Raw genomic sequence first — 25,380 nt, forward strand, 5'->3', positions numbered from 1 at the left:
CGAGCCAAGGTTAAGCTTTTCAGAGCAAAGCAAATGGGGTGGTGATTTTAGCCGATGACAGCAGCTAACTGGAGGCATAAGAGCAGGAGATGCCCTCAACAGAGCAGGAGGATACAATTTGTAAGTATGTAGGCTCTGAGTTGCAGGGATGGGTGAGCTTTGGCAAAGGAAGGAAAAAACAGGGGAATTTAGATCAGAAAGCTTTAGATTGGAGGATTAGGTTGCAGAAGGATTAGGGTGGGATGGTAGAGAGGTGACTGAAAGGAATACAGAACTTTGGCACAGGATTGAAGGCTCAAGGATAACCAGGGTTTAAGGAAAAGAGTAGTTGAGAACTTTGGGTTAGGATGCTTTGAGTGTACTGGGAAGTATTGGATTTTGAATTTCTGAGATGGAAGGAAAGCAGAGGTTCTGATGGGAAAAAACATTAGCTACAGAGGTCAGTAAAATTTAGAGTTATTAAAAGGCATCCTCACCCCTCCTCTAACCAAGACACTAATTTGGGATTCACGCACACAGCATTTCTTCTGACTTCCTGTATCACACCCCCTTTTTCGTTTGGAAGTGTGCTTATTAACAGGATGGAACACTTGTGAATTAAATCCCCTGTAGCCTCGATGTTAGAGGAAGGAAGATGCATGAATGCAAGATCAGGCCGTGAGCCCCTCACAAAGACTTCAGAAAGCATTACTACAGAACGTCCCTGGAAGGTGTCAGAGCCTTGTATGCCATCATTCTTGCAGTAAACAGACTAGAAACTTTTGCTTTGATATCTGTAGCAATATCATGCACAGCATAGTCACAGGAGTACTACAGACAGGTTCTCAGTACATCATTTTAACAGAAAGGTATGTATAAAGGTTTTGAACATACTAAAGAAAACGACATTTTGGACTTGCAGATTAAAAATAAAAACGTCTTCTAAAGGCATCCGTATCTTCAAAGAATATCAGAAAGGAGGGAGACAATGGTTCACTCATGGGGAGGAGGTCTATGAGACTGGAATTCTGGGAGCATCAAAACAAATAAACTATACTGAGATACTTGAGAAAGTAACATTCAGCATCATATCTTCTCTCTTTATTCATATTAATATTCAAATTTAATTTTAAATAATTTGTGATCCTCTCATATTTCATTTTACCAAATATCAAATTTTGGCTTTAATGACTAAATGGAATATTCATAGAAACATAACCTTTCACACAAAGACTCAAATATTGGTGACCTTTGGAAATTTAACAATCAATTTGAAGTTTGCTTTCTACTGACTGGCAATTTTACAGTCGTTCCCATCAGCTGTACAAGGTACATGATACTATCTCATCCTTGACTGAATGATGTTCTTAGCAAACAGAGGCCTGTAGACTGTACATATTTTTCAAGTAAGAAATGTAAAGTTTGTGTTGTCACCTGTGTAACTATGTAAGTTATAACAAATGGGTTGTAACTTGTGAATCCTATTCTTTCCTTCCTTGCATTTTTGTACCTGTTCTGTTTGAGTTACAGCTGGTTTGCACATGAGAAGATCAGTATGCACAGCAGTAAGGATTTCGGTCCTGTATGTATTTTATTAGCTTTTTTTTTTTTCAGTTCACAATTCAAATTACCATCAGATAAGGAATTATTGGCTGAATAATTTTATGAATGGTTTCAGCTAAAGCATAAGAAGCTCAGTAATTACATCAGAATTTGCTGAATGCATATTAACCTGCAATTACTTGGTCTCTTTACTCACTGCTGTAAGAGTGATTTGGCAGTGCTAGGTTAATGGTTGGACTTGATGATCTTAAAGGTCTTTTCCAACCTGAACGATTCTATGATTCTATGAAAAATAGTGGTAGTATAATTTTTCAAGGGGGTGTTCTTTGAGTTATGTAATATTTAGGATCTTTGTCTAGCCACAAACCTCCCATAATTAGGAGTGGGAAAATACTGCAGGGTTTATTTCCCTCATACTTAGAAAATATAGGATGTCTGCCAGGGAACTGACATAAAATACATGCATCATGCATTACATTTAATTCCCCAATATAAAATCTATATGCATGTGTTTTGTCTTACTTTTGTTTTTTTTCTGTTTGTTTCCCTTTTGTCTCCAACCTTGTCTAAAATATTCAGTTCTTTTCCAGGTCGTTTCCTTTTCTCTGTTTAATGTTGTGGCTCCTCTTCTCTCTCCCCTTTTCGTTTTCTGCTGCTCATTCATGTGCTGTCAACTTTAGTATATTGTGCCTTTCAGTTGCTCTCTCTCCTCTGTTTTCTTCTCCTCCCTCTTCTCCCATTCTTAGTTACTCATTCCAACTTGCTTTTCATGGACTCTGCAGTCCCTCCTGCTACTTGCATTTAGAGATGCATAGTATTTAAGGACAAGGGATAATTACATCACGAAGAATACACACATACAATTAAATATTTTGCACTCCTATCTAGTTATAACTTGCTTAAAGCATTTCTTTCAGAAGGACATCCTGTCTTGATTTGAAGGACATCCTGTCTTGATCTGAGAACATTAGGAGCAGGACAACTTTGCCTTTCCCTGATGGTTTCTTCTTGTAGTTAATGACCCTCATTGTTAAAAATGTGTACCTTATTTTCGTTTGGAATTTGTCTGGCTGAAATCTTGTTCTGTAGGTTCTTATTATAACTTTCTTTGCTAAGCTAACGATCCCATGGATATCTGATACATCATCTGTATTTTAGTACTTGGATATTATATTTAAGTGGCTTCTTAAGTATCGTTTTTGATAAGCAACAAATTGAGATCTGTAAGGCCACTGAGTCATTTCTGATACTTTTCTACACCCTCTTCATGATTTCAACATTCTTTGGTAAAGAATAATTCTAGAACTCTAGTTAGCCTTCCAGTATTTGTCTCGTTAATGCAGCATGGTTGTGGCTTTTGCTGTGGCCCAGGTTAGTTCTTGGAACAATTTGGATGAACTTTACCATAGTGGTATCTAACCAGAATTAAAAAAAGAAAATGTATTGTGGGCCTTATGAAATGAAATCAAGGAGTATATGAAAATTAGATCATGGGCTATAGCTTGTCTGTGGACTATTAGTCCCCTATGCCTGCTGTCTTCAGACTAGATGCTTTTGTTTCCCTATTCCTTTTGACTGCATTAGAAAATTAGTTGTTCAAATAGCCCACTAGTGTAACATATTTTTGTTCTGCAAGTATCATCAGCCCTTTATAAGAGGGAAAAGCAATACAGAAAAGATAAGAGACTTGATCAAGGATGTTAAGAAGCAGTCACTATCCAGATTAGTGTCAGAACAGTTCCTAAATTACACTATTGTTGCTGATACCGATCTATTCCTCTTCTTTGTGAGAGATAACGGGTGTTCTTCATTTTAAAGATAGCCAGCAGTGTGTTGATCGCAAAGCTCTTAATACAATAAAGCTCTTAGAGCTTTGTTTTAGTGGTAACATCTTGACTTATCTAATACACTTACTGGAAGCTGGGCCAGATGAAAGTACCTACCCTGAGATTACTGTTCTATGCAATTTGGTATGCAGAGGAGGCAAGAAGAGGGTGTATACATATTAAATGAGATCCATATCTTCACTCTTCTTCTTAAAACCATTTCTTCATCAAAATCATTATGTCTGAGACATAAGCGAGAGTAAAACCTCAGGAAGGGAAATACCCTTCCTCTTAGTCACAGTCAGGCGCTGTTTAGAAAAAGAGTCAGACTATCGTCACCATCATGACCTAGAGTTTAAAAATGCCTGAGAGGCATCTGAAACAAATGTGAGCTTCCTCTAAAGAGTGAATGGCTGGTTTGGTGTTTTCTGTCAGCCTCTTAAAACCCTCTCCACCCAAGGGGTGGAGAGTGAGTGGACATTGGTCCCCTTGGGCATGCACACTTAAACCTTAATACACTGTCAGTGCAAGTCACTTTGTTTGAGGGGTAGTAGTAACGAGTGGAGTTTCACAATAGGATGTAGTTGGCACAGAGAACAGTCCTTGTAGGAAAAAAAAATCTTGCTCTCAATTAAGGCTGTAGTCTGCAATAGGGGCAGAGAGTCAACAATTATCAAAGCTGTGAAGCTCTGAATTCATTATACCAATTGGCTCTATCTTTTTCTACTTTGTAGAATGCAATTCCATATATGGACACCCAAAATAACTATAAATGTGATAGTTTTCAGGAGCTTTTTTAAGAAAAAAATAACTCGCCTGTAGACCGGAAACAGTCCAGCTGTGACAGCACACAATTCCATATTTACTCATTTTCTATACTAAAAAGCAAACGTTAGCTGATGTGGAATTTTGTATTAATGTGACTATGCCACTTCCAGTGCCCAACCTAACTGGTTGAAGGTGCTCTCAGATCCTGATTTCATGGTGATTTAACCTAGATTCACTTCATGTTAGCCAATATCAGAATCTGGCTGTATACATCTGTTTCCTAACACACATTCTCTGCAACCATTTACTAGAGTAGCACCAGATGATAAAGAATATGTACTTGGCAAAGCATGTAAACTGGGGGAGGAAATTAAATAGTCTGAGTCTGATCCCATACAAGACTTTATACTCAAATGGAAACAGCATTTTGTTGTTGTGAGGATTAGAAAATCAGTGCTTGTAAAAATATATATGTGCATATATACAGAGGTAGCTTCAGCTGAGTTACTTCCAATTTATGAAAATGTATGTAACAGCAGGACTAAATCTAGTGAAACTGCATTGGTCAGAACTTATCTAACAAACTGTCTGTTTCAGATGTGCTTGATCTATGATTTATTCCTTAGAGCAGTCCATGGGATTGTATTTTATGCTGGACAGATATTGTTTGAGAAATAGAATTCTTTCTATAGTTCTCAGACTCAAAAATGGAAATAGAACACTTGCCTGTGTTACATTTTTTTCATTTCTGGGTTCAACTAATGAGTTACTAATGCAATAAGGAACTGTATTTCAAGTATGGATACTACTAAGTTACTCATCCATTGCAAACCTCGTATATCAACTTTTTATATAAAACCAAACCAAGATTAACTTTAAAGTTTCTTTTACCTTTGCATCACTGTACTAATACACATAATGTATTTTATTTATCAATATTTTCTGTATCAGAATTACTGATATTTTGGACTAGAACATGATCAAGTAAACTTAAGACCAATAAAAATAGCTTTTACAGAAGTGAAGTCTTCATCTGCTATTGCCTTATATGTATGAATAAAAAAAGCATAAAAGAATAATGTTCAAAAGCATCTTAGCTGTTGTTCTATCAAAAGGTTTATGTATCTTCCTGAGCACTTTTAGCAGAGGCATTAATTTTCAAACTGTCAACGTGAAACTATCAAAGCAAGTTTCGAACATGTTTTTCAAGAAAACTTGATTAGTTATAAAAGTTGTCAAAATAAACACTGTAATTATTGTCCATAGGCAGTGAGTTGAAAAAATTATTTTTAAGACTAAAGATTATGATCTTGTTCAAATACAAAACAAACATGAGGTCATATGAAAGAAAGAAGTCTGAATACTGAGTCAAATCCCAATAGATTTTTGTCTGGTAAAGGAAATTGAAATAATGCTTTACTAGAGCTTTTAAATACCTTTAAAAAACCTGTAAAGTTAATTAGTCCAATGTCTTCATATTATACTTTGAGCCACAGATGTGGTGCTTTGTTATAGCCAGGATATCAAAATACAGAATGTAAGTTACATCTGTACTGTAGTCTGCCTGCGAAGACCATAGTGAGCGCTTCCAGTTTGCAGAAAACTGCAAGGGCAAGAACAGTGTCTGTCAAAAGAGTAAAACATACTGTACCTGTCCACACTAAGGGCACAGAGATTAAGGACTGTGATTCCCACAGATGCCTTCTGTATAAAGGGAAGGAATTTGCAAAGAAACTGTCCAAATTCAGAATCTCCAAAAGGCCACTTCTGAGCAAGGAGCTAAAGAGAAAATAGAAAATAATCAGAATATTTAAACAGTAACTTAGCAAGTATGTAACAATTGTAATTATTTCTTGTCTTTGACACAGCCATTGTAACCTTGAATTCTCCACACCTCGAGCATATCCTTAGTACTGAGTGAATCTGGGAAGTAACTGCTACTATAGAAGCACAGAGGGTGAAAGTTTAAACTTAGGTGTTGACCGTGTACTGTTGTAATAGTAACTGGCATTGTTAAAAGATTTTTTTATTATTGTGCTTCAGCCACCAGGATTGAATAATGAAAATCTAACTCAACCCTGTCATAAATGGTTGCAATTACCATGTCCCAGAACCAAGCAGTCAAAGCATAACTCACAGTTCATAATGAAATACCTCAGAGCCAAATTCTCAGGCTGCACGCAAGTAGATTCTTGTCATTGTAAATGTACCACTATGTAACTCATGACAATATTCGCTGCCAGATTCTTAAGTGTGTGGAGAAAATATTGTACATTCATAATTTGTTCCATATTATGTTTTAAAGGACTACCATCATACACACATGTGGGCTGTACTACAAGGCAACAGAAAAGCATCCATTTGGAAAGACGTGAATGAGTGGCTGGGGTTTAGATTAGTATTTCCAAGGAGGCATTTACATAACGAACATGAATACATTGATTCATGTGAATAGTTGTGAGTAATTAGCATGTAAACAGTAATCTTTCTAGCTGTAACTGTTAAAGCTTTGAACAAGTATACGTACAAAATACAGGATACAAAATTATTCAGGATAGTCAATCTACAGAGTCACAGATCTCCCTTTACTGGGTGCCTGGCAATAAAATGGCACATTACATTCAATGTAAGTAAATGTAGTAAGTGAAATTATTAAGTCCACACAAAGTACCGAGCTACTGAGTAACTTAGCTGATTCCACTCAAGAAATGGATCTTGCAGGCACCATGAATAGTTCTTTTGAAAAACGAAGTCACTAAACCTTCTCACCAGAAGGGGAAGAGTCACTCTTGCACTACCATTTTTTTAATCTTCTTCCCTAAGTCTCTGCTACTGAGCCTTTGTCAGGGATAGGATACTGAGTAAGAGGTAAGACGAGTTCTTTGTGTGATATAGCCCAGCAGTCCTTATGCTCTTATCAACTTCTGTTAAAGTGGTTGTGTAATAGAAAGCATGAGATTTGAAATGAAAATACCAAGTGCTTGAGCCAGATATGTAACTTTGTCCACATCATAGTGGATGTTGTATCCCCTATATAAACAGGGGGCACATTTTTAAAGGCAGTAATAATAATTGTCGTAGTGGATAATTAAATAATTATTACTACTGTGCAGTCATTGGATTTATATTAAGCCTTACTGAAAAAAGGCTAGAACACTGCACATTTTGATGGTACTGTCTAAATTTGGAGATGTTGTTGTTTGCTTCAGAGGAAGACAGCAAATGATACACTATGGAGTAACAATTATAAACCAAACCCAAGCTTCTGAAAGCTTCTAAAACCTAATTTTATGGAATTTTTGAAGATAGTCAGATCCAGACCAGGGACTGTTTTATGGAACTAAAATAGATTTCAACTTTGCAACAGTTTTATTTTCAGGTGCATAAGGTGGAGATAAACTGGTGGCATAACAAGCATTTCCAATAAATACAGTATGTGTGATGTGCCACAGTCTAGCTGTCCCTGGGCAAGAGCGCAAAATGGAAAAGAAAGAACAAGGAATCATACTTGCATCTGCACAAGTGTGCAAGGACTGATGCCATTGCATTCTGCATGCAAAGTTAGTGGTGTTCTTTCAATGATAAACACAACCTATGAATCATATATTTTTAACATTTTTACAGTTAAAAACTCAGCAAAGATTATACTGTTTGGAATATGATTACATCAATAGAAATTTGAATTGTTGTTTTCAGAGTTTACTTTCTTGCAGACCTGTACTGCCAGGCCATCTTCATACTTGGGCAGACTTTGCTTACAGTCAGTTCACGTTTTGAGAGTTATCTTTGCAACCGCAAGGACTAGAAATTTTTTTCAGTACAAGCTTAGGCTCTGGAACACGCTCATCTAGTAAGAGTGGGTGGATTCTGTCTGCAGAATTAGAAAAACAAATTTTGGTTGTGGCCTAAGATGGTAGTATTCAAAGTAAACATTTTATTTCTGTGTAAATTACTGTTACATTGAAACATACAATAATCGCTACCTTTAACAATATAAATGTTAACTATGGGGAGTTAAAATTCACATCTCTCTTTATCTCCGTTAAGGTAGGAGTTACCTTTCTGTTTTTTTCACAGCATGATTTTTTCAGAGCACTTTGCTGTAGAGTACAGGATATTTATCACTGAATGCCAGATTTGTAGGAATTAATCTTCTCTTTATAGTCAGTCCTGATCTGGCTTTTTCACATCCCCTCTTTTTTATAGCCATTCATCACAATGCTAAATTACTTGTTCTTTTTTTTCCCCCAATAATACCTCAAAAATGCTGGAAGCAGCTATGTACTACATGCTGCCTATGTCTCTCTAGGACCATATTCATGTTGTCATTTGATTACTTGTATTTCAAGACAGATTTTAGCAATTCGTAGCTTTCAGCCAACCAGGTGTTAATACTATGAAGCAAACTTATGTGTATGACTGCTCGTTAAATAGGTAAGGTGTTACCTGTTAGGCATTATATTTTTTTACTGGATTATTTTTTCTCTTCAGCTGAATATTAAAATGAGATTTCTCAACATAAGCTATAGAATCAATCCAAGTTTGTCTACTCTCTATTTCTTGAGAGTGTTAGAATATCATATAAATGTGGTTCCATTTGCTCTTGTTCTGTTGCTATACGTTGCTGTGTGTTTTCTGGCATATTGAGAACTCGCCTTCTTCAAGGAGAGCTGAGTAGCTTGTTTACCATCAAGACCACAGCAGAGAAAATGCAAGCACCTTTTTGCACTGGTATTCCAGTTTAGGACAATCACATTTGATGAAAGCAAATCCCCCTTGTGCCGGAGGGCTAGGGAATGGATCACTAGGATTGGTGATTTAACTATTGTCAGTACCTTCAGTAACAAAGGTAATGAGATTATACCTGCAAGCCGTTGATTAGTTTGTCTGATTTTTTTCTGTATTTATTGACTGAATAAAATACATTGAAAGCTCCAGCAGAATTATTTTCTAGATATATTTGCAATACTATAACAAATGTTTGCAGGGCATATTTTTGCCTTTTGCCTCGAACTCTTGCATGAGGCTTTAGTTTATGTCGGGGCTGCAGGAAAAAAAATTTGGAAAAAGAAAGAACAATCTGAATCCATGGTAAGTCTCCAACCAGTTGTAGTCACATGGAATTTCGGCTCCAGACTCTTGTCTGGGTTTGGGTAAAATCAGAATAGTTTTCAGGCACCACTGGGTGAAGGCTAAATTATGAATGGCACTGCCAGGGAAAAGAGGCCCTAGCAGACTTTTATCAATCCCCTGTGCCAACCAGAGCCGCAAAACTGATTTATCATTATAGATCACACTTTAAAAGGCAACTGAAAGATAGCCACCTATTCATTTATGTGCACTAACTGTGGCTGTAGCGTATACTCCGCAATAGAAATGAACAAGCCCTTTGCAGTGACTGTGAAACTCTGTTACTACAAGGCAAATATTAGCTTCAAAAAGAAGAGTGTTGTACTTGAAGAAGGTTCACTACCTCATTACTCCTCACAGGGAAGCTTTATCATGGTTCCAGCACATGCACATCTTCCCCACACCCCAGGAACCTCTCCTTTTTTTAAGATTAAAAGTATTTTATTCCTTTTGTTTCTTACATTTTTCCACTAATTGAAGTAACATCAATACCAAATCATTAGACATTCTTTTCAAGTTGATTTGAATCAAAATCACTGGGATCAGAATTAAGTTATTTGATTTTTAAGATTAACTTTGCAATAATTTCCGTAGGTATACTCCATTATCATTCCGCATCAGCTATGCATTCCTTACTTCCCCTTGGATCAGGTGCCAGTTTTTTCTTCTGTAGATATTTTCAGTCAGCAAATCTGATCCTGTCTTTGGGTTTACTAATTTTACACCAAAACAAGTCCATTGCCCTCTGTTCTGCCCTCGCAGGGTACAGAAACTTCAGAGGGAAATAACACATTTATTTTGTATAAAAAAATGGGCCCAGGAATTTAATTGAATTAGTCCTGATTTACTTAGGTACAATATAAGAACTGGGACTACTGGCTCTGCTCTTCGAGTGCTTTTGCATGTTTTAATATCCAAACAAAATGAGTATGAAATTTTAGCAGATTACATTTTCTCTCAAGGCACAAGGGTAGGAGGAATCAGGCTGATTATCCCAACTTGTATCCCAGTTCTCCATGAGTTGGTCAAATGGATTGTGCTTTTGCAAACCCACTCACAAAATCTCTGAGGTTTCAAAATAAGACAAGCGGCAAAGGAAATGTACTTTTCCCTTGTGCAACTTGCAATTTAGGAGTATTTCATACAGTTCAACTGTGGTGCAATTCCTGAGCGAGAAAAGAGTGTAGTCAACAGCATATTTTTACACTGAAATCAGAAACCAAGATTTCAAGGTTCTACTGTCGGTCTTAAAAAACCTCAGCAAAGTGACCAGACAGCCACAGCTTCCTTGAGCATCCCCCCTTCTCTGCTGCTTTATATGGCCTCTCTGCCCTGACGCTGCAGCTTGAAACAAACAAGACAGCAGCGCTGAGAACATTCCTTTGCAATGATTTTTAAATGTCACTCAGTTGATTTTATTCTACTGCTGTTGCTATTTTCTAACCCCCATTAGTATGCTAGCTGATGTACAAAACATAGATAAAATCCCACTGTGCATCCCAAGCAATTTATATATAGTCTAAAAGAGAGAATGTTATAATCCAACCACATGAGTATTCACCAGTACATGCTCATGTGCATCCTCCATGTTTATCTCATACTAGGCTGATACTGTGTGTTTACAGGCAGATGATGACCCTGGAGCTCAGCCCAAAATAGATGGACTGGGTTAGGTGCTGGATATGAACCGGCTCTGAGCTGCTCTATAAAAACTGCTTTGGTTCAACAACTACATGTCAGGAGGTCCTCTCTCTCTGCCACATGGCACTGAGGATGAAAGCAAAGGTTTCATACCTGCCCTTTCCTGCTCTGATCTCATCCTGGTGCTCTAGAGCCTTCCTCTTCCTATATCCGCTGGGGACCATTGTTGTGCTGGCACACGAGCTCTGCTTCCCAGAAGCTGAGCTGTGTTTCGTGCGGAGAGTGCTTGCCCCTCGTGCCACCCCCATGCAGGATCCTCTCCTAGGTTTCATGGTGTTTGAGTGTTCAACGACACTGATGGCACAGTAATGAACTCTGGCACAACCCTGGCAGAGTTTCTGCTCTGTCTTCAGCAGGACAAATAGAAATACCTTCTTTATTCCCTGACTTCTCTTACACTTGTGCAGTAATGGAGAAAGGGACCAAACCAGCAGATTTCTGTTTGTATAGATAACGTCTAGTTGTATAAGTGACCAGCATCTCCTAACTGTGGAGTAGGAGTTACAAAACCAGTGTATTCCAGGGTGATTTCCTTTCCTTGCAACATAGCCCAGAATGAAAGACAAGAGAAATTCCTCTGTTTTTGTCAGATCAGCACACTTGGGGGGTTTTTTCATTTGTTTTTTAAGGCTAGTTTCCTCTAGGAGACATTTAGCTGTCTTGGTAAAGCTCTGTCTTAAATTGCGTTCTACAATTATGTATGCCCTTGTCTGCTTCAAGGCATGGGCCAAATGTGGTACCTGGTGTTTTGGTTGGAATCCTGGTGAAATATGACTGAACACAGAAGTGTCCAAGGTCTATACCACTGAGCTGACTGCATTAAGTGACAAAAGATGATGATTCTGACTGAAGTGTTCCTCCTGTCTCTGATCTGTAAGACTGGTTATTTAGCAAGAAGGGTGGATTGAGTCTCCTGCTTGTGGTATTTTGATTCAGTGACTCAACTGGGACCCTTCTGTCCCCATGGAACTTCATAGGACAAGAATTCACTGCATGTTCTCAAGCCTTTCTCTTCTTCCTACAACCCATATATCCAAGAGACAATTGCATTGCAGGACAATCCTCATCCATTTCTTGCTTGGGACCTGCAGACTGTTGGTCATCCCACATATGTAACTCAGCTGAGCTCCACCACTTTGCTGGGAAGAGGGAGAGCTGTAAGGGTAAAGGAGAGAGAACCCAACCTGTCTCTAGGTATTCCTTCCCTTCCCGCTGCTGGAGTGAAAAGCCTCAACTTTCAGAAGGGCAGTGGGTAGGGGAAAAGCAGAGGAAAACAAAGAGCAAGGCTAACCTTTATAATGCAGAGCACAAGACTAATATTGAGTATATCATGGTGACGTGATAGCTCGGGCTTCTGCTAACTTTGGTATCACTTGGTTTTTTCCTTATACTTAGATTCACGATACTGCCATGGTAGAGAAGGCACACTGCATCTCTTCAACTGTTCTTTGCAGGAAATACATTCCTAATTTTGCTACAACCAAGAACCATCTTTTTTCCACTTTGGGTGGATAAAAGACTGTGTTTTTTTCTGGAAGGAAGAAAGGTTATGTGGGGATGCATGAGAACCATCAAAGACATTTTTTCCTCTGAATTGCCCTACCACAGCTTTTTCTGCTATTTTGCTCGTCTTTGCCCAGCTGAGTAAAGGTGGAGGTAGCAGAGGGTCTCATGCCATTTCATGAATGCGTGCAGTCTTTTTCTCCTGCTTAGGCAGCTACGGAAGGGAATGTATAGTTTTTACACAAGAGAAAATAGATTATACTTCAAGAGATCCTGAAAGGTAAGAAAACAAATGCCCTGGTTTTGAAGCACAATATTCTGTCTCGACTAACTGGTAAAAAATAAATCCTAGGTTTTACATTCTTGTTAAAATGTTTGTATATTACAAAAATCTACTTAGCAGTAAAGCATTCCTAACAACTTTAGACATCTCCCCTGTGGTATTTTTGCTGTTTACAAATTAGGATTAGTTTCTTTTTTGTTGTTCTGTGGTGTTGGCTAACTTCCCAACCTTTTAGGTAGACTGTTTCTCACGCTGTGCTGCTCTTCTTCAGGGAAATGAGCTGCAAGGTGTGCTTATGTGCATGGTGATTTGTTGAAAATAATTTTTTCAATCCCTGGGCAAAATACTGCTTTTTTTATTGTTCCAGCCGTGTTGTCTTTTGTGTGTTGCTAACGAGAGTGACAGGATTGCTAAGAAATTACTGCAGAACTGGTAAACCCTGGATATGCACAATCAAAACAATTGTTATCTGTAGAGTTCAGCTGATTGAAAAATAAAGAGAGTGAACATACTAAAATATTCTGTTAAACCTAGAGTCTCTAGGTACTGTACGGTATTACAAATCCACAGAACAGCAAGGCAGGCATGAGAGGTGAAATTGAAGATGAGGGAGGGAGGAGCTGCCTGTGCATTGAAGGGAACATATATCCCACCCTCCCAAAGTACAGCCATTAGTTAAAGGCAGAGTGGATCTTGAACTAAGACCTAGAATATAAAATCTCTTCCTTAACTCCGACCTTGGTATGCACATTAAACACTTTCTGCTAGGAAGGTGTAGTAGATGGAGAGAACAGATTCCTGATGGACTTCCCTTCCCTGTTTCATTTTGGGTAACTTCTGCCTTCAGGACTCAGTGATCAATTCCTGTGCTACCTCTAGATTTCTTTTATGTATGATCACTGCATGGAGTGATCATACATTTGGGTGTATGGAGACATACACCCAAATAATCGGTCATGCTCTGAGCAAGTTATATGGCTTTCTGCATCACACTGGGCTACCAACGTGTTGCTTCTTGGAATTACTGATAAGAATTCAGTGAAAGCCAGAATGCAGTTGTTAAGCTGGTGGCCTCAGACTTTCCTGCTGGTGTTGGTACTTCATTGAGAAATATACGCTGCACATGACAAATTTTGCTTTTAAAAGGGGGTTTCTTTTCTAAGTACACTTAACTTTATGTGTGCTGTGGGCTTGGCCTTATACTCCTTTGGCACAAAACTATAACTACTATGGATGTCACTTGCTCTATTAGCCTATAGGATCAGTCCCAATGTGTTTAATCATCATCCCTGCTTATGTATAATATTAATTCTGTCAGTAAAGGTAATCAGATATGCCAAATAATTTGTGATTAAGAAGGGATTGGTCTAACTCTTATGCATTTGCTCTGATGTTGAAAAACTTCTATGAAATGCCTCAGCTAAGTCTTCCCTTACCAAAGACAAAATGGCTGAAGATCTTTGCTTACTGTCAGCTACCTTTTATATTTAGACTCGTGATGTTCTAGGTGGACTACTCAGATTTAGACGCTGTTGCAACTCAGGTAAGGATGAATACCAATTTACTAACAAAAAAGAGTTTATTAAAGAAAGCATCTTCTTGAGCTGTTTGAGCAGTGGACACTCTCGCTTGTTTTCTGGGTAGATGTCTTTCACTTTATACTAGTAAAATAATTAGGAAAATGTTTGTTATTCACCCTTAAAGAAACAGGTTAAAAGCTGGGTAATTTGCTTAATCTACTTCTTTGTAAACTAATGGTTTAAGGAGTTAAGCATAGTAAGATGTAAGGCAATATAATTTATGTCAATCCATGTAGGTCGCTTTTCAATAAACAGAACTCATTTAAACATTTTTCTCTAAATTGCACAAAAATGGAAGCAGAGACAGCTCAGGACTTCCTAATAACATAGTTGAAACTGAATTTTGCCATTCCAAAGGTGAGAGCCTTGGCCTAGAGTGTTTCTAGCTCTATGAGCCCAGGGAAGAGCTACGGACAGCTTTTTCTGTGGAGAGCACCTGTTGGTCTTGCTGTTGCTCTGCTAAACTTTAACCAGTGACAGCAGCAGCCGTAAGGGCAGCCGTAAGAGCTTTAGCGCAGCCAAGGCAATAGTGGTGCTACGGATATTCTGCTGCTGCTGCCTATCTATAGCCTTAGAAAAATGTCTAGTTTCTTTATGGAAAGCAGTCCTCTGAAGAAGTTTTCATGCACTGCCTCCAAACTTAGCTTATTTGCTACAAATACACATGGCAGTGATGGGTGACGCAGGTGATGCAGCAGCTTTCAGCTATGTGCTCCACCACCTGATATTAGAAAAGGAGGTATGAAACCTGTCTCTTCTTCAGTGCCTAAACCCTACCTCTACAGCAGCATAAAACATAAAAGCTGTATTTCCCAATCTTCTTTTCACTGCAAAGAAGTCATTCTTACTGATTTGGAGGCTTTAGGCTTTGACATCTTGAATGTCTGAGATGGGTATGTTTTGAGTAAAGAGGAAACTGGGTCCAGGTGCTATAAAGATGTGATTGAAAATGAAATTGTCTTAGTTCGGTCTATTAAGGCTGGATTTATAACTGGAACCCTTCCTGTAAAACTCAATCTGTTACAATTTTTAGTATTGAATTGATACTACAAGTGGATATACTGGCGGTAATTAAGGGCAATGGGGCTTTAATACATCCAGAGTATCTTCAAAGGAGGCTAGTGAATATTACTCACATCTCAATCCATTTAACAAATTGCTAAATGGAATCCACTATATAATTACAGTAATTGGAGAAAGTAAGGGGGAATTTTTGAGCCTACTGTACCATGAAGAAAGGTTAAAAACGCCAAACACCCGTGATCATGTCTTTAGCTGACATAAATTACATAACTTCTTTTTTTTTTTCCCCAGCATCACATCTTTGTTAAATGTGTAAATGCACAACAGAAAGATGGACTCAATTCTCCCAGGACCTTACATTTTTAATTACTATAATCTAATAGCTGCTTCTTTCTAAGGATTTGTAAAATGGATTTGAATATCAGTAACATTACCTACTTCTCTTTTGAAAGTAGTTTCAAAATAGTTAAGGCTACCTTATGTTTCAGGAAAGTGATTATACCTATTTCTGATATTACATTATAATTACATAGTATTACACATTTTGTTCTATATGATGTGGCCATCTTAATAGTGTACTGTTGATTATTTTAATATGCAGATGAATGCTTGGTTACTCTAATTCTGATTTCAGAGCTGTTTTGTCCTCCTAAAAATGAAGATCTGACCTATAAGGTATTAAGTGTTTGACACAATTTTTTTATATAGGATACTAATACATGGTTCAACATGAGGCTGACTCTGAAGCTAAAAGAATCTTTAAAATAAAGTTCAGAACTAAGTGTGTAAAATACTTCAAAATTTAAACTTTAAAACAAAAATAAAACCACTTTCATTTTTTCCTTAAAAGACTATCCACTTTCAAATTGTGATATTTCCAGTGGCCACCCTTCATACTGTCTCTCAACAAGAGGAGCTAAATAGTGCCATAGATTTTAGGATCCCTAGTGATGCAAACAGGAATGCCATTTAACAAACATTAAAATCAACTCCTAACGTAAGCAGACATATTACTGAATGGTTTATCTGAAAAATGGACTATAAATAATAATATAATTTCTTATCAGAAGTACTAGAGCTCCCTTACAAATGCTATAAATGCTTCCCTGTATCAGAATACGTGCAGCGAACCTTATACAACAAGCTGGTTGTATATGGTAATTTTTAAGTACTTTATTTTGGAGGTTCAAGCACTCAAAAAATTACTAAAAGCTAGAATTATGCTTGCAAATGCAATTTTAATTCTGCTTTCTTACATGTGGGAATTGACATACATTGATGTCAAGGGGCTGCAGTTTCATTCACAGCCTTTATTTATCAAATACTTCCCTGCAGTACAGAAATAAATTTTCATATAGGCTAAGGTAATTTCATTTGTACAGAGATATTCAGGACCACAGTTCAGCTCATCATATAGGCTCAGCAAGGCAAGTCAACCTATAGAATGCCAAAGAAGTGTCAGAAAATTAATAGGGAAAATGTATTGCAAAGTAATAAAGGGAATGTAAAAAATATTGTTAGTTTTAGCTATCAAAAGGCAATTCTGAAAGGCAAAATTAATTCCAGATTTCCATTCCTCTTTGTGAAGAAGCAGCAGAGCTCTTGAAAGGTTAGAAAAAAATGTGTAATAAAAATACCTGTTCTTTCCCAAACTCAGCTCTGAAAAAAACACACGCCATTTTGCCTTAAAATTTATCAGAAATACCACGAGAAGTAAGAATACTGCCTTAGCAATTATCCATTAATACGTCAGGATAATTTACCAGGGAGGAAGCTGTAATGCATCATGGGAGATGCAGTCCAGGCTATGAGTCTGGTTCGCCAAGAATAACGAAAACATGCAGAACCCCAATCCCATGTCCCGTTAGGCATCCACACAGCTATAGAAGACAGGTGAATCTCAAATCAGGCAGAGGCTAATCTTTCTCATCAACTTGTTACTCCAAAATACTCTACAGAGATCTGCTATCTTATCAACAAATTGATTATTTAATTTTCCAGGTGGAATATTGAAAAGTGGAAACTAGAATTTCCATGAAATCACATGCATTATTATTAACAGTCTTCATCCTAGTTTCAAATTCGTATTCTATTAAAACCAGATAAAGTTAAAAGACTTATCTGTAATTTATACTACTGGAAGATCAGGACCAGGTACTGCATTTTACCATAGATAATATGCCTCTGTACAAATGTAATGTATGCACATATACGTATTTTTAATCCATTAATGAATTCAAATTTTTATGATCTTATCCTATCGACACCTGTGCTATAATGCAGGTCAATAGTTATGATGTCAATAGTTATATAGATACAAAATATGTCTTTTCAGTTCACTGTTTCTTTAATTTTAAAATCCAGTTTGAAACCACAGTACACTAGTTATTATAAAGTTACTCATTAAAATGTTTTGTTTAAAACACATGTAAATAAAAGTTAAGTTTCTAGAATCTTTAAGGGCCAAAATTGTGAGGAATGGGGTTTTTTTCATTATATTACTTAGTGTTTTATTTACTAAGAGAAACACCTCAAGTTTTTACTGAGAAAAGAAAGAAAAATTGTAATATCCTATCAGCTATGCACCTGTATACAATCCACAAAGGTACAGATAGAAGCTTACAAAATTCTTTGACAATTTTCTACGGTAAGTTAACATCAGTGAGATATATTAAAAAAGGACTCAGTTCTGTTCATTCAAGCCTGTCCTGGAATCATGCAAGTTACATTAGTAAACAAATAGTGCATCAGAAAAAGCACTGCTTTATGGTTTTGTTTAATTAAAATGGAAAATTTTAAAAAAGGGACAGGATAACTTTATACCAGATTAAAGAATTTCTTTTTATACTTTGACAAATCCAGATGAAATTTAATATTTCAAAAATGTTCTGTGATATAATTGATTTTACTAACTCTGGAATAATGTTGAGAATCTGCTATTAATGAATATTAAACTAAAACCTTAACGCTCAACTTAACTGACATAATCTCTCTCTGCAAAGTCATAACATGAAACCGGCAGATCACAGAGTATATTCTGTAAAAACATAAAGTAAGGATAGGATATTCCAAAAATAGCAACTAGTCCAATGCTGTATGTCCATCAAGGAGGAGAACAGTTTATAACAAGTCTTCCCTCATAAATTCTTTTGCTAGCTATAGTAGCTATAATAACTACATAAGAGTCCCTGTGAAATGCCCAAGGCCATGCTTTGGTTCAGAGCTAAGAGCTACATCATCTCTAAAAGGAGATACACTTTTTCTTTATGGAGGTGAGACCCGAGAGCAAAGTTTTTGTTGTGGAACGAAAAGGAGTTGTATTTTTTCTTAAGTGGACTATGCATTGACAAAAGAGCACTACTTAGGCAAAGAAGTAACCGTAGAGAACAGACAGCGTACTTGTAAGGAAACTGCAATTAGAATGTATTGTTGCATCTTACCTTGTACACAATGATAGGAATATCAATGACAATATAGATAAGGTCTCCTAGTGCCAGACTGGCTATCAGTGCATTCGGGCCATTCCTCATACACTTGTTCTGGTAAATGATCCTCAGCAGAGTTGCATTCCCAACCATCCCAACGATGAAAATAGCACAAGATACCACCGTGTTAATGTATTTAAAAGTTTCAGCAATCTTAGTCTGCTGGGAGCATTTGACAGTTTGGTTGGACACCAGGGGCTGTCTGGTGGTGAGGAGTATGCTGGATTCCATCCCTGAGAAGGTGGAAAGGTAGTTTCCCAAGTCACTCTGATTGGCAGCATATCTGTCAGAGCTGTCACTGAGGACAAATCCTGGGACCAGCAGCAGCAAGGAAACTCTTAAACACAAGGCTTCCATCCCGAAGTCCCAAAAAAGCAAATTCAGTGAGACGGGTTTTTCAGTATTTCAGTGAGATACTTCACACTTCTTCACCTGCAGAGAGAAACAATAAGCAAAAACAAAAAGAAGAAAGAAACACAGAATCAATACAACAGGTAGACTAACACACCCTGTTTCTCACTTAGGAAGGGTATTGGAATGTACAGGCTCTGCGGCACATATGTATAAACACCTGTTTATAATCACTGTGCTACTCTAGAATCTAGATTACCCACATTAACTGTCTGACAAAAGGCAAACACAAAAAATTCCATAAGTAATTGATAGCTTATACCAATGAGATCCTGCAAAACCCTTTTCGGTTGAGACAGAATTTGTATATGAATGGAAAAACTAGGTGGATGAAGCTCTGTTTTAAAATACAGTCTTGCAAGAAAAGTGTACCAGCAAAGAGAGGCCTTGGAGACTGCTGAATGATATTTTAGGTAAAATAAAAAGTTGTTATTTTTTCTTTGAAAAAGTAAGGTAACAGCACTGCACTAATAATTAAAGGTAGTAAATTTGTTAATTTTCTGAGTATTTTTGAAGGTAACAGCACTGCACTAATAATTAAAGGTAGTAAATTTGTTAATTTTCTGAGTATTTTTGATATATTGCAACAATGAGGCTTTATATTATTTTTCTCTGACTTTATAATTCCATGGATTTCAAATGAAGACTGAAAATACATGTACTTCAAATCAAATTTTGGACCAGATCCAACGTCCCTAAATATTAGGAGGAAGACTTTCATGGTCTCAGGGTAGACCTCTGGCCAGGAAAAGCCCGTGAAACTTTGTGTTGTTTGGTTCCTGAATGTCATTGCAACTCATGTTCAGTACTTAGCCATGGCGAAGCTAATTATAAAAATTTAAGCTCTTTTAAAGATAAAAAAATACTTGGATTACTATTCTAAGCAACAATTCATGACATTTCCAGATAGGAAAGCAAGCATCATAGCATTCTGTTGCAGTAAGTACGACTGCCTATGTGTAACCACCAGAGCTGGCTCTCTGCCACAGAGGGTACAGATACTACATCTGCAGTGAAACCAAGGAGGCCACTCAAGTCCATTGCCTTGAAGCCTCAGTTTAATTTAAGATAAAGATTTTTTTACATGGCTCATATCTGCAAAATAAGACAAAGTGCTGCAGTGTTGCCAAAAGAAGAGTAGAAAGTAAAGTATTTATAACTTTCTAATTTCTAGGGACTCACATGAAGGGTTTGGGAGGATCCTTTTAAATAAATGAATCCTAATTTCATTCCCCATGGGGCTATTAAGTCAGAGTTTATAGCAAGAAATTTACCAGAGAAAGAATGTGGGAGACAATTTACTAATAGGACTTCTGGACGCAGCCACAGTATAAATATTTACTACTATTACCCTCTTCTGTTGTGTGTGGTCTGTAGAAGTTTGTGTGTACCTATATACAGCAGCAAATGCAATGTTAACCTGAGTATTCCTGCCTGGCATGTAGAGTGCTAGCCCTCACAGACCACGGATCCACGTTTACAGTCCTTTATATTGGTGTATTTGAGATGAGGGTCTGACCAACTGTGAGTTCCTATGCACTCGATTTTAAAGTTTAATATACTAAACAGTAAATCCTTCTTTATTAAATGGCCGTTACAATGGTATCTCAGGGCAGTTAGCAACAGTGTGCATGAAGTGAGTGCTTTCACTTTAGGTTCCTAAATCATATCAGAAACAACGGGCATATTTGTCTGTAACTCTTTTCAGGCAACTATTAATACTTTCATTATTTACTATGACTATGGTTCCCCAATTTACAAATGGAAAAACTGAATCACTAATGATTTAAATGACTTTCCCAAGTTCATACTTGCCCAACTAAATGTGATACAGCTATGAACAGAAACCACAGCCCTATGGTGGATATATTAGTATCCTCCTTATTTAATGGCGTTTTCTTGTGAAAATTTGATATATATATCATATGAACATGGTGGTAGCGTGGCAATCATGCAGCCAGCATGCAAAGCTAGGAACAAAATTGCCAATTGCCATCTCTTCCCTCTCCCGGGAGAAACTTTTCCATAAGAAGCAAAGCTAGAAATTTTTTAATGTAATAACTTCTAAGGATATTTTCTTAGGCATTCCTGACAGTCCTTCATTCCTCTGTGCGTATTTTCAAAGTATTTCTATTGTTACAGAACCTAACATGCAAACTGCCTCATGTAAGTAACATACTAGCATCCGTAATAACTTTTCGTAATAACGGCATCTGGTATTCTCCTCCACATGTAACCTGAACACCTGGAGCGTGTGAGGTGGTTGTGCTAATCGGGAGGCCACATGCATGTGCTGCGCCTGTGCTCCTAGCACTGCAGAAGTAGCCGCAGACGCAGGGAACAAAACTCCTCGAACTTGCCTGGGGCATCAAGCCGGCAAAATTCCCGTGCCGAGGTTCCCAAGGAGAGACCACACTATTGGAAATGGAACTGTTCAAAGTATTAAGGACGAGCTAAAACGTTAACAGTGATTAATCTGCCCAAAAGGCAGCGGAGATGTAAACAGGAGCAAATAAACTTAACCAGGGCAGGAAAGCGCTGAAAGAAAGGCTGCCGACAAGGCGAGTTTCCCCTGGTTGTCTCCCGCTCCAGCCCAGGCAGCGAGCGCTCTTTGCTGTTGGGATAATCGCCTTCTATTTCTTCCTCTAACACAAAAGAAAACATTCTCCGCTTGTAACACTACCAACAGATCAATTCCAACATGCCCTTGGCAAATCAGGACGACCTCCCCTGCAGCCTACACAGAGCATCGGACAAGATCTGTGCGTCGCTAAACTTTATTTCCCGAGTTACCCCAAGCCGCCCTGTGCCCGTCTCCCGTTGTCTCCCTCCCTCTCTCCCACGCTCACGCACACGCACACCCCCGCACACCGAGGCGCACCGTCGTCACCTAATCATTATCTGGAGCGTTATCGAGAGGTGCTGAAAGTGTCCCGCGGCGCTGGGCCGGGCTGTCCCCGGGAGCGGGCAGCGGCTCCCGCCCGGCTCCGCCAGCAGGAGACCGCGCACTCACCCCCGGCGTGCGTCCTCCGCCCGGCTCAGGCTCCGGCTCCGGCTCCGGCTCCGGCTCCGGCTCATGCTGTGGCTGCTGCTGCTGAGAATTTCCTCTGAGTGGCTTTTCCTGGGATAGTCTTACCAGATCATCCTGCCTGCGTCTGACTGGGTGGGATTGAAAATCTCCACCTCCGCTAAATCAGTGAAAGAAAGAGACAGACTGAAGAAGACAGAGCGTCCCCTCTTTTCTGCCCCCTCCCCCAATTAAAACAAACCTCCAGCCCAAACTGAGCCCCTGCCAATGTTAAACACAAAGGCTGCCTCCCGGGCACAGGGGAACACTGAGCTCTTTAACTGTTTCCTCGCTGAAATTGAGCTGAACTACTTTGCTGGACTCCTCCAAGCAACAGCCTTGGGAATCACTACTGTTGCTGCCCGCTAATAGCACACAGGGTTCTCAGAAAGGTTGTGTGCCTGATCGAACCAGATGACATCGGAGCCGTGACAAAGCAGGGAAAAAAATCTCGTGATAAAATATACAGCTTTTGCTTTGCGTTTTCCCCGGATTTGGCCAGGATTATATGTTTCCAAGACAGTCAGTGAAACTTGATGTGTAAGAGTTTCAAAAATGCTGGATCCGTAAACAGTGACTGTTCTGGGGTGAAAATTTCTGTGGTCCATCCAGGACACACCTTGCTAATACCTCTTCGTTTTCAAGACCAAAAATGCGTTTACAAAGATAATAAAAGTGCAGCATTTTCTGGCATTCCTATGTTTCCTGTACTGTTCTTCTGTCAAGGTAGTGGTACAAAAAAACTTGCTCAGAAAAAGTGGGAAGTTCTCTTATAGCTAATAATCTTTTCTCACGATGAAAAAAGAGCAATGTATCAGAGAGAGCAGCTTGTAGTGGAAACAGTTTCAAAATCCCTTCATGCTAGCAAGTTCAAGAAATTTTGAGTCCCTTGTTGAATCATTTCAGGAGCCTCATTTAATGGCAAATTTCCATCTGGCTGCACCACAGAAATTATTTTCTAAACATATATGGGCTTCTTTTGAATACAAAAAGGCAGTCTTCCTAAATAGGATACAAAAATACGTGGTCCTAAAAGAAGAAAAACAGACAGAAAAGAACAATAGAAAATGTGATGCTAGCGGCCTGCAGAATTAAAATATCTGGCACTAAATCATGTAAGAAATTGTTTTGAACTTTTTCCATAGTTAAAAGAATATTTCTGTAGACATTATTTTAAATAATCTGATAAATCTTGACCAGGAAAAACTAGCATCTGGATCAACTGGAATGGCAATACTTCATTTCTTCTAGAAAGTCATCTCAGTTAAATGATGTGTCAAAACACAAGATCTTTGAAGGAACATAAGTGTTCAAGCTGAGAATCACAAGAAGCCTACTGTTTGTAAATCAGGTAGAGAAGTTTAATTCAAAATCTCAAGTTGCCCTGAAGTTGAATAAATGCTGATAAGCCACTAAATTGCTGTATATTAGTAAAAGTTATTTTAAATTCTTTACAGTTTGGTCGTAGATGCGTAGTATTAATGATTTGCTTTGTCAAGAATCATCTGTGTGATAACTTGTTGGAAAAACTATTGAAGAGCTAGAAAGGGTATACTTAAAGATCATGCACACCTATGGAGTGCTTTATCGAATGCAATTCTTAAATCTCTTATAAGTTCTCTAAACATTCTTAACACCTTATTCCTTTCCTAGGATCGTTTGACCTTTATGTCTAAACAACTAGAGTTGTTAAAAAAAAATGAAATTTATATTTCTGATCTCATTCAAACACACATTTGTCCTTCCAGTTCCTAATTCCATTAATTTGGAAGGTTTACATCATATATTCAGACACCGCCATGCATAACTATATTTACTATTAAATGAAATAATCAAATTTACTAATTCTACTAAAGATCTATTTAACAATATGAAAAAGAGAGCTCTTTATTACCATTGTGAATGCTTCTATTATTGCCAACCCACATAAGTAGTATTAATTATTAGAAATTACCGAATTGCTCAGTTCTGTGTTTGTTATTATTATTGTTGCTTATTTATTAATTGGACCTTTGTTTTGTCTATAATCTTTTAGGTGTCTAAAACTGAGTTGAATTCTTGTCTTAAACGAAGTTAAAGTCAAAAGTTATATTTAATTGTTCCTGCTAGGTTTTTTTACTGTCTTCAGGAAAGTAGCATGGAAAAGGAAGTTACCGTAGATGAATTATCCAAAAACTGCAGTTGCAAATGCAGTTGACCTCAGCTACTAAGAAAAGTGATAAAATATGGTTCTTTACACAAAGATATTATCAGCTATTAGTGACACTTTCACAATCATTTTAGGACTGCTATCCTGTGCGTGCATTCTTTTATGAAGGGTTCTTGACTGAGGACTCTCTCTTCCAGACTCAGCACAGTGAAAGTGTTTCCTCTGACCTCTTCAACAAACTACTTCGCTTGTCTTGAACAACCTCAAAGATTCAGAGTAAGAGTGACGTATTAGTCTCATTACAAAATAACTCATTATACTTCAGTTGTAAGGATATCTGGGTTTTGCAGCTGGAGTCATGCTTCAAGAAGACTCTCAACATTTTGTAAAGCTATTAATTTTCCTGAAGCCTTCAGGTATTAGAAAGGAATACTTTATTGCAAGTATTACTAGCCTAATGAAACTAAAGCTGCAACTACCTCAGAGGCAATAGAAGATGATCTTTAGTTATGTCTGGAGGAGTTAATTTTATTTGATTGAAATGAATGTTTAGCAAATGTATTACCTGTTAAGCCACTTACCTCCTCAGATGTGGTATGAAATAGGAACATATGTTCATCAGCTTGTGGAGTCCTAAATTGCATTCCCGAGATTCAAAAGACCAAAATCAAAACCAGATATTGTCTATAATTGACATTTCCATGAGCAGTCAGTTGACGTGTTTATAATCTGGAGCATTTTCAGAAAATCAGAAGAGTTATTCATGGCAAAGTATGTAAATATCTAATTATTTTGCTTTCTTCCACTTGATTTCTGATATAATTTTTGTTCCCTCAAGAAACAATATAAAGTATGTTAGGAGCCACTTGGATAATTTGGAAAAATGAACCTAGATACTTTGGTTAACATACT

The 25,380-nt window shown here is 37.8% G+C and overlaps 1 protein-coding gene across 2 annotated transcripts in view; it reads right to left on the reverse strand.

Annotated features, from left to right (window-relative positions):
• EDNRA (endothelin receptor type A) overlaps nt 1-22,454 on the reverse strand; it is a 34,961-nt gene extending 12,507 nt beyond the window's left edge. The window contains exons 1-3 of one of the 2 annotated variants that reach the window (XM_075500943.1): nt 22,266-22,454; nt 18,797-19,273; nt 5,788-5,915 (exon numbers count right to left, since the gene is read on the reverse strand). In XM_075500943.1, coding sequence (XP_075357058.1) covers nt 5,788-5,915; nt 18,797-19,198 — 530 coding nt within the window. In that variant the 5' untranslated portion in view covers nt 19,199-19,273; nt 22,266-22,454. Of the gene's footprint in view, nt 1-5,787; nt 5,916-18,796; nt 19,274-22,142 lie in introns of both variants that reach the window. The other variant, XM_075500942.1, reaches the window with a different exon arrangement.
• Nucleotides 22,455-25,380: the final 2,926 nt, after the last annotated feature.

Source organism: Mycteria americana, chromosome 4 (assembly GCF_035582795.1).
Source record: "Mycteria americana isolate JAX WOST 10 ecotype Jacksonville Zoo and Gardens chromosome 4, USCA_MyAme_1.0, whole genome shotgun sequence".
Taxonomy (NCBI): domain Eukaryota; kingdom Metazoa; phylum Chordata; class Aves; order Ciconiiformes; family Ciconiidae; genus Mycteria; species Mycteria americana.